Source organism: Xenopus laevis, chromosome 5L, assembly GCF_017654675.1.
Source record: "Xenopus laevis strain J_2021 chromosome 5L, Xenopus_laevis_v10.1, whole genome shotgun sequence".
Taxonomy (NCBI): Eukaryota; Metazoa; Chordata; class Amphibia; order Anura; family Pipidae; genus Xenopus; species Xenopus laevis.
The window spans coordinates 39,943,874-39,954,603 of record NC_054379.1 but is presented as its reverse complement, the minus strand read 5'-3'; the positions used below and the strand labels follow the sequence as shown (position 1 = coordinate 39,954,603).

The 10,730-nt window shown below is 38.7% G+C and overlaps 1 protein-coding gene across 1 annotated transcript; it reads left to right on the top strand.

Annotated features, from left to right (window-relative positions):
* The first annotated feature begins 1,448 nt into the window (after window positions 1–1,448).
* On the top strand, window positions 1,449–10,527 carry LOC121393642 (protein kinase C delta type-like). Its single transcript, XM_041562675.1, has 8 exons — window positions 1,449–2,538; window positions 4,704–4,813; window positions 4,920–5,081; window positions 6,160–6,314; window positions 6,681–6,819; window positions 8,260–8,451; window positions 8,557–8,685; window positions 9,183–10,527. Exons 1-8 carry the CDS (start codon window positions 1,887–1,889, stop codon window positions 9,294–9,296), a joined length of 1,653 nt encoding a protein of 550 aa, XP_041418609.1. The 5' UTR covers window positions 1,449–1,886; the 3' UTR covers window positions 9,297–10,527.
* The last annotated feature ends 203 nt before the right edge of the window (window positions 10,528–10,730 follow it).

The window sequence follows — 10,730 nt, the reverse complement described above, 5'->3', positions numbered from 1 at the left end:
GACCCCACGTGTCATACAGTGCAGGGACTGGACATTTATGATTTCTGATTCTTATATAAAGTTTATCTTTGTTGCTGCAAACTGTGCGTGTTTATTTTTCCTAGTGCCATTCTCCTGAGGAGTACTCCTTAGTGCCCAGTGGGGGAGGCACTGTGCTGTAAATCCCTAGTATCTTTCATAAGCAAGGTTTGTAAAGTGAGTGTGATCCTACTAGAGTGTATGAGTGACTCAGACATATACTTACCTGCACCCAACTGTAACCAGCCCCAAGATTTCAAATTTGATAAAATCAACAAACCAACCATCAGTCCATCTAAATGGTAACAACCAGGGTCAGGCTGGGCCGGCAGGAAAAATCCCCAGGGCGCCTCAGACCCTCCAGTCCAACACCGTTAACAACACTGAAAGAGGCAGGGTGAGGGCTATGATGCCATTGCTTAGGATAGTCCTTTCTAGATACTTGGCTTACCCACAGTTTGCCAGTCCGGGCCTGCTGCTTGCCCATTTGGTTTGACCCGGCCTGTTCCACGTTTATGCTGCCTGCTCCCCCGTCCCTTTCATACTTTTGGTTCCCTAGCTTGCCCAGAACTCTCTCTTCTGTCCTCTCAAACTAACTCCTAGCAGTATCTGAGTAGTGGAGGGCTCCGCCCAAAGCCAAAAAATGTTGCTGCTACATCTCAAAATCCTTTTGTCCCTCTTTCACAAATGTTGGGAGGAATGATGCTGTTATGTATGTCCACCATAAATAATCTGTTCCTAGTCTGTAGCTTTTTCATGCTTTACTTCAAACATCAGTAATCTCCTCTAAGTGTACACAAATTTTGAACTAATAAACCAAAGGTAACAATGGGAGAACCAATTACCAGTGTGCAGGGTCAAGTGAAATACTAATTGACCAAAGGAAAGAAAAAGAATGACCCATTGGATTGCATCACCCCAGTTTATAAAACGGAAATTCCCACAACCAAAAGTTTATGAGTTAAAAGGTAACTTTTATTAATAATTATAAAGGTATGCCCAAAATAAACAAAAAACAAAGTTAAAATATACGTTAGGAGGGAAAGCTATACAGACTCTGCAGTCACTAGCTTGTAGATAGATAGTAGAGGTTCAAATGCCATTACATAACTGATCAAAGTCAGTGCATTACCATCCTCACATAAAAATGATTCTGTCCAGGTGGATATAGGATTATGGGGATTGCAGATGGTCACTTTTGGCACTGTGAGTTAAAGCTGAACATTTTATCTAAAGAAGACAACCAACCAATAGCACCAACCAGTATATATTTTTGAACTTTTATTAGCAGTTCGTATTTAATCAACATTATGGGATACGTTACAAGTAGTAATCCGCAAATCTGACCCGTTTGGCTGAAAATTTGTAAAACTGTAAAAATTTGCCAAAATGCAGTAAAGTCTATGGGTGACGAAAAAAAAAAACCCCATTGTAGTGTATGGGCATTATTTTTGCTGCAAAATTTGGCGAAAAAAATTCGATCATCACTGGAAGGATTCAGGCTCTGCTAGTGTTGTTGCTGATATTTTATATACTTTAACATGGAGCAGCGTAAGTTTTTTACTTTTAGAAAGTTTTCTTTTCTTCTAAATTAGAGAAAGGTTTGTAGTGCCATAGTAATGTATTCAGCTCTCAACTGCATGCTTGTTGCTCCATGGTAAACCCAATGATGCCCGCATGCCACTGCTGGTGGTCACATGACACACCTAGCTTAACTGTTACTTGCTGGTTCAGACCAACCGCCGTTGGTAGGAGAGACAGTGAGTAGGAGAGAGTAGGTGTTTTTGATAGCGATTGCTAAATTTATTCAAAGCGTGATTAAAAATAAAAAACAGTATAGGAGGTGTAGTATAGGAGTAAAGACTAACATGGATTTGAGTGAAAGAAGGAGATGTCCGGCTGGACAGGTAGTGAAAAGCTGCATAGAAGGTAAGACCAACAAGGATTGGATCAAGGAGTCAGGAGAAAGAAAATCAGATGCAGCAAATGATGATAAAAAGATTTGCAGAAATGCACAGACAAGTCTGTATAGGAGCATTAAAAGGAGATGGAGAGTAGAGAAACAGACAGAAAATAAAAAGAAGACCATTAAAAGGATAAACATTGAAAAAGGAAAAATTTCAAAAGAAAGCCAGGCAGAGAAGAAGACCAGTAAAGACGAGAGGATTAAAAGGAGAAGATTTGAAGAAGGAGATATAGAAAAGGAAAGCCAGGCAGAGAAGAAGACCATTAAAGATGAAAGGATTAAAAGGAGAAGATTTGAAGAAGGAGAAATAGAAAAAGAAAGCCAAGCAGAGAAGAAGACCAGTGAAGGTGAGAGCATTAAAGGGAGAGCAGTTAAAGAAGGACAGTTACAAAAGGAAAGCCAAGCAAAGAAAAAGACCAGTAAGCTTGAGAGAAGTAAAACAAGTCAGGTTGATGTAGATGATAAAAAAATCAGAGAAGAAAACAGTAAAGGAAGAAATATAAAGCAAAATGAAGATAATAATAAAAGATCAAGATCAGAAGACCCATTAGAAGGTAAGAAAAATACATTACCCTTTTTGTATGACATATAGAGACATATAGGTACGTGATCACTTAATGTGAAATTACAGTGCCATTATAAAAACTTTTGCTAAGCCCTAATACATTACAGGTATGGGACTTGTTATCCAGGATGCTTGGGACCTGGGATCTTCCAGATAAAGTGTCTTTCCCTATTCTGTGTACTAAAAATAATATAAATGGGTTGTTCACCTTCCAAGCATGTTTAGTATCACATAGAGTGTGATATTCTGAGACAATGTGTAATTGGTTTTATTTTTTTATTATTTGTGGTTTTCGAGTTATTTAGCTTTTTATTCAGCAGCTCTCTAGTTTAAAATGTCAGCAATCTGGTTGCTAGGGTCCAAATTACCCTAGCGCCATGCACTGATTTAAATAAGAGACTGGAACAGGAATAGGAGAGGCCTGGGTAGATAGATGAGTAATGAAAAGTAGCAATTACAATAAATGTGTAGCAATCGCAGAACATTTGTGTTTAGATGGGGTCAGTGACCCCCATTTTAAAGTTGGAAAGAGTCAAAAAAAGCAAATAACTAAGAAGACCAATTGAAGAGTTGCTGAGGACTGGCCATTCTATAACATACTAAGAATTAACTAAAAAGTGAACCACCAATTTAAACATGAATTGAAACCCAATAGGATTGTTTTGGCTCCAATAAAGATGAATTTGATCTTAGTTGGGATCAAGGACAAATTACTGTTTTATTATAACGGAGAAAAATGAGAATCATTTTTTAAAACTTAAATTATCTATGAATTGCCATCCAGCAATTCAGAGCTTTTTGGATAACTGGTTTCTGGATACTGGATCCTATACCTGTATTATCAATTTGGATGAACATACACATTTCTTTAATTCCTAGCTGAAATTGAATCTAGTTCCCCAGTACTACAACTGTTGTCCCACCATGAATAGTAAATTGGCTATTGTAAACTGCAAAAGTGAGTATATTAGCAGGCTGAGCAATTTTACATTGTCCGATATACACTTTAGTTCCCCTTCAACTTATCCCTTATCTGCTAATTTCCCTCTATACCTTGTATTGCAAAAATCCCATTGATCCTTTATGCAACACTGACAAACGTAGGCACATCCATTTCTGGACAGAGAGAGAACAGCACAACTCCATTTTGGTCTCTGTGAACAAATTTGGAGAAAGTAGAAAAAACATGGCACTTTGCAGTACAGCTGTTTTCTGCATTTTGCCCCTCACATTTGTAAATGAGCCATTGGGTCATAAAATGAGGTTGCGAGAGGCCATACATATAAGTGGGTAGGTATCACCCTTTCAATTATATGTTATAAATACGTACCTCCCAAGAAACCATTTATACATTTAAAATATAAAGGTTGTTTTGATTTTCACATAATCTTCATTATATTTGTTAATTAATTTTTTAACATATGCTACAGGTATGGGACCTGTTATCCGGAAACCCATTATCCAGAAAGCTCCGAAATATGGAAGTGCTGTCTCCCATAGACTCCATTTAATCCAAATAATCCAAATTTTTAAAATGATTTTCTTTTTCCCTGTAATAATAAAACAGTACCTTGTACTTGATCCCAACGAAGATGTAATTAATCCTTGTTGGGAGCAAAACCAGCCCTTTCAGTTTATGTTATGTTTAAATGATTTTCTAGTGGATTTAAGGCATGCAGTTCTAAATTATGGAAAGATTCATTATCCGATAAATGCTGGGTCTTGAGCATTCTGGATAATGGATCGGATACCTGTATCATGTACAATTTATTAGCGATTGTAAAAGTGCAGAAAATTTTTGCGAAATGGAGAAAAATTTGCCAAGCACAGTAAAGTCTATAGGCATTTTCTTTTTTTCTTGCAGTGATTTTTAGCTAGCAAAATAACTCAGAGTCTATGGGCGACTTTCTTTCTCACTCCTATTGCAGCAATCAGCTTTTATTCTCACTCTAAATGCATTAAAGTCAATGGGGTTCTTTTTTCAAGTTTATTCCAAATGTATTAAAATGAATGGGCAGTTTTTTCTTGGTGAATTTTTCGTGGCAAATTTTTGTCCACCGTTGGCGAAATGTGGAATGTGTGGTGAAAAAATTGGCTCATCACTACAATTTATCTGTGATGTGATCTGTTTATGGCATTTTTTTTCTCTTTAAGAAGGTGGAAGCATACAGAAGAGACCCTGTCTGGACATCGAAAGACCTGCTACACTGGATAGTGACAACTACAAGTTCCACACTGTACTGGGACAAGGAGGCTTTGGCTGGGTGAGTGATGGATTTCCCAAGTCATGAAGCATGTTTGCATAGCAAGTTACATTGTGTCTCTACGAGAGACCCCGTGATATTGAATCTCTTCTCTTATTCTTATTAGGTGATATTGGCTTCTTTTAGACCAAAAAAACAACTGGTGGCAATTAAGATCTTGAAGAAACAGAAGAACAACTGTGATTCCATCGCTAAAGAAGCCCGTCTATTGAAGATCAGCAGAGAATGTGCATTTTTATGCCATTCTTATGCAACTTTTCAGTCAGAGGTAAAGCATACTGATCCTTATGCACGATAACAGGTTAAAATAGCACTTTGTATGTGTCTCTGAGATTCAATTCTTGGCACTCACAGGCTTATTGTCAGTGTCGGACTGGCCCACCAGGATACCAGGAAAACTCCCGGTGGGCCCAGGTGTCAGGGGCCTCTTGCTTCTAACCATTTGGCCTATTTCATGGTCATTCCCTATTTCTTAGGCTTAATAATGGAAGAATAGAGTATAGTATGTAGATATAAAAGACTAGGAGAATAAAGAGGTTAAGTGAGGAGAGGAAAAATAATAATTTGGAAAGTGGGCCCATGGTCTAAGGTTTTCTGGTGGGCCCACAATCTGAGGTTTTATGGTGGGCCCCTGGCATCCCAGTCCGACACTGCTTATTGTCATCTAGTACTAATAGCATAATCTGCTTGGTCATTGTCAATATATTCTTGTTGGTATAGAGTGGTGGTACCTTCATGGTGTGTATTACAGGGGTACTTAGTTAACATTTAAATATGTTATTCTCTATTCTTAATGGGGAATTCATGCAACCGATTCCTGTGAATCCCAGGCTGAGCCAGAGGGACTTGCCCTGATTCCAAAGGCAGTCAAAATGCTAAAAAATTATATATCAAAGATATATGTCCCAAGGCTCTTATCCTCCAGTACTTAGTCATAGGTGTCTCTGAGACACCTATGACTAAGTACCGGAGGGTATGAAACTCGTAAGGTGGGCTATGTGGGGTTAGTATGTACCATTTGAAATGTAAGCTTTAATAAAAAATTGAGCTAATTGAGCCTTGGAACATATATCTTTGATATATAATTTTTTGCATTTAAATATGTTAAACAAAACCTATTTATATGACGTTGACTCACATCCTCAAATGCCCCCCACACAGCTCCCAATACTGCCCTATTTGCCTTGTTAATGTTGATGCAGTTGGGGAGGGGGTATGAGATCATTGCAGTAGGCCCAAGTTACATAGATGATTTTATTCAAGTCCCTTTAGCCCTTCTTTTTACCAGCTCTACTTCTGTGTAGTAATGTCTCATGTCTCACATTCTTCTAACCTGCACTTACCAGCTTGAAGCCTTCTTTGTCCTGGAGTATGCCAGTGGGAAATCTTTATGGCAAATGATTCTTCGTGACGGAAATCTGCCAATGTCGAGAATCATATTCTACACAGCAGAGATGGTGGTTGCCCTCCAGTTCCTGCATTCTAAAGGAATCATTCATCGGTCAGTAAAATCTCAGTATATTGTGTTTGTGTTCTTTAACCTTGTAAAGTTCTTTGAGGTCAGTATAAGTGGCTACTTATCAACTATAAGTTCCATACGTATAGAGTACTCTATTATGCCCTCAATCAATCAAGGACAGTGGCACACAGTGGGCTTTGTTGTACGCTTAATTTAATTTAAATTAGTTTATCACCTTCTTTTGTGGTTATTTAATTGAGGTTATTTTTAACAACAATTAACTTTCTTAAACAGAAGGGAATAAAATATGTGATCACATTTAACTGACAAAGACTTAACTTGTTCCATGAACCTTGACCTCTTTGTATATTTTTCTGAAAGTAAATTGTTCTTGTGTTTAACCTACAGTGATCTGAAGCCGGACAACGTATTGGTGGATAAAGACGGCCACATAAAGATCTGCGACTTTGGCCTTGCAAAAGAGAACATCACTGGCCAGAAGAATAACTACGGCTTAGCAGGAACCCGTGGATATCGGGCACCAGAGGTAACATAATTTGTTGTAAAATATTTACAATATATGCATAGTAGCATATATATTGGAAAAAAAGGTTTGTATAAAAAAAAGAGAGAATAGTATCAACATCTCAGATGATCCCATTCCCATCTATCCCAATCTATCACCTGACAAATGCTGGCACAATGCCAATTCCGGCAATTTAGTTTCTTAGAATCTATTAGGGTCCAGTTTCGATGTTATAATTTTCACTGGTCTGAACCCAATGTGACCTTTACATGATTACAGGTATAGGATGCATTATCCGGAAACCCAGTATCCAGAAAGCTCCAAATTACAGAAAGGCTGTCTCCCATAGACTCCATTGTATCCAATTAATCCAGATTTTTAAAAAAGATTTCCTTTTTTTCTGTAATAATACATTAGTACCTTTTATTTGATCCAAACTAAGATTTAATTGATCCATATTGGAATCAAAACCAGCCTATTGGGGTTTTTTCATGTTTATATGATTTTCTAGTAGACCTAAGATATGAAGATCCCAGGTCCCGAGAATTCTGGATAACAGGTCCTATAGTATTGAAATGAAACTGAAACCGTCAGTCCCAATGTTATAACCTTTAATCCTGTATCAGAAAATAGACCAACTATGTACTATTAACATTTAAACACACTGTATTTCAATATTAAAACAAATATATTTATTAAACAACGGGTTAACAGAACTTCCCACCTTAAAATCACTGGTAGGCAAAAGAATGCACCTCTCCTGTTGCAATTAAAACTTAATTAACACAAAGCATTCTAAATGACATTCAATACATTTTATACAGCACAGAAATGTCAGTTATAGTTACAAAGTCTTATATGGGATCTTAGTATTAATATGTAGTTTGTAACTGCAGAACTGTAACTCATCCAGTTACAAAGGGTCCTACTGTGGAAACACATTAATCCACTAGTAATTCCTGTTGTACATCCAGAACTCCAGTGCAAATATATCCAAAGCTTGTGTGATTCAGTTTGTTAGTTGTCATAGAATTTTAAATTGCAAATCACATTAAAGGGGACACTGCACCTGTCTTTTTCCCAGGTGCATGTATTCCTCCTAATTAGCCACCAGTGAATTTTAGATAAAATTTTTATACCTGTTGCTTAATAAATATATTTGTTTCAATATTGATGTATGGTGTGTTTAAATGTTAATATTACATGTAATTAAGGTAACTGTGTCCGTCCCTTTTCTGATGCAGTTTAGACGTTCCAATATGTTGCAAAAAGACATCCCAGGTGTTGGGCAATGATCTTGTTGCTGTACTATAAGCATTGTGATTCCTATTGACAGTCGAGAGAAGCAGTTTATAGCAATTCCATGGAGAAAACTGTACTCTTGGTTCTCTTTACTATCACACATATAAGGAGTAAATATATTTGTTGGTATAATTTGTTTTATTTATTTTCTCTTTAAAGGTTCTATTACAGGATGAGTACAATGCAGCCGTGGATTGGTGGTCTTTCGGGGTGATAATGTATGAAATGGCCACAGGTAAATTGCCATATTCAACATCAGGCAGCATTCTAAATCAGACCTATGCGATAATGACGGAAACACCAGATTACCCATCTTATATGAGCGAGGAAATGCTGGACCTCCTGTCTAAGGTAAATAGATATACTGGCATACTGCTTATGTGCCTGCCAATAATGCAGGGAGTTACCTAGTATAACATCTGCAAAACTCTAACATATGACCATGTTTCTCTTTAGCTTTTGGAGACTGATGACACCAAACGAATTGGACTGAATGGGAACATCAGGGAGCATCCTTTCTACAGCACTATCAACTGGGATGATCTGGAAAATCGAAGACTGGAGACACCTTTTCAGCCAGGAATGGTAAATTAATGCGCTGCAGCAATCAATGCACTTTTTGTATACTTTCATGAAATAGCAGGGCAGAGGTCTTCTGACTTCTTATACATGTATGAATTATGTGAAAACATGGTCATAACCGTAACTCTCCCATTGTTCCAGTGATGGTCAGCTAAAACATCTATCATAAGCCTTTACCCAAAATAGTTGTCAAGTTGGACCTCCCTTAATAACTAAAAGCCCCCTTTAGTAGACAGCTCCAAAAATTGCTCCAAAAATAAGGGATAACAGTTTTAAGACAGAGGTTGTCCGGTGCATACAACCCCTGCTGTTATTGGGATGGAGGACAGATCTTTTGCATAATAACACCAGGCAAATGAGTTCATCCTTTTCTTCCTTGCAGTTAGGAAGCTCGCAGTGACCAATAAGGTGTTAAAACAAATCTACTTAAAACTATGAGTGAAATTAATACACAATTCTACTGTTGTATAAAAGTTTAAGTGCTTTTCTCTTGTTCACAGCCATCTGCGGACGACTTCTATGAATTTCCACTACCATTCTCCACTCATAATTGCAATGGAAAGAATTTAAAAGATTTCTCAGAAGTTGATCCCAACTGGAATTGGCAGGAGTAAGGCATGACCTCTGTTCTAACATGGGATACCATCATTAGTTGCTGCCTGTAACAACCTGAGGCCTTTAACATCTGTGGCAAGCTGCACCCCTAAACAACCAATCCACCTGCTGTACCAAACCTAAACCATCTCCTGTGACTGTCACCTGGTTCTGCCATCAAAGCCAGCACCAGACGGGATCTCTGACTGTAGCTTCTAAAGGATGGAAAGGTACAATGGTGAGGTTACATCTGGAATGAAGAGATTGCTAAACATAACCAGGTTACCCCCACCCTCCCCCAAACATCTGCCTCCCTCCTATTCCCTTACCCGTGATTAACCCCTTTCCTAAGTGGCCCACTCCAGTGGCATAACTATAAAGGAAGCAGACCCCATGGCCGCGGGGGGCACGGATCTACTTCCTTTATACTGTCTCCTTCCTTATCCCTGATTTCCCTCTTTTCTAATCACTAAACCACACCCCAAACTTCTGTCTCTCTCATTTCCCCTACCCATGATTGACCCCTTTCCTAAGTGGGTCACACCAGCAGCATAACTATAAAGGAAGCAGATCCCCTGGCCGCGGGGGGCCCAGGTCTACTTCCTCTATACTGTCTCCTCCTACTCCCTTTCCTCTGATTTCCCTCACTACACAACACCTCAAACATCTGCCTTCCTCTTATTCCCTTACCTGTGATTAACCCCTTTCTTAAGCAGTGGTGTAACTATGAAGGAAGCAGAACCCCTGGCCGCGGGGGGCCCAGGTCTACTTCCTCTATACTTTCTCCCTTCTGCTCCCTTACCCTTGATTTCCCTCCTTCCAAATCTCTAAACAACACCCCAAACTTCTGTTTCTCCCTTATTTCCTTACCTGTGATGGCATAACTATAAAGAAAGCAGACCCTGTGGCTGCGGGGGGCATGGGTCTACTTCCTCTATACTGTGTCCTCCTTTCCCCTGATTTCCTTCTTCCTTATTTACATTTTCTCTCTTTTACTCTCAATCCCTTTCCCTATTCCCAGCTTCTTTACCATCCACTTTTAAACCCTCCAGGTTTTCTTCCATACCTTAACCCTAGCACTTCCCATACCCATGCCCTCTTTGTCCTCTCCACAACTTCTCCCTCAGCTCTTCTCTGTGAGTGTGTGTGCTCTATGTATTTGTGTGTGTGATTGAGTGTAAGTCAGTTTAGTCATTTGAAATGCTCACCCATTTGTTGAACAGGAGAACACTGAGATATATTTCTTACTATTATCCATTAGTATTTCTAGGTGCGTCAAGAGTCATTTTACTTGCAGTCCATAGCCAGTTTAGTGGTTACTGTATTTGTAGAGCTTGCATTAATAGCGCAGCTGCTGCTGACTGTACTGGAGGTGAAATTGGCTTAGAACCACCTTCAAATGCCCTTGTGGGTATCATCCTTACTGTTCTCCTGTTCAATGAACCAGTCACCAG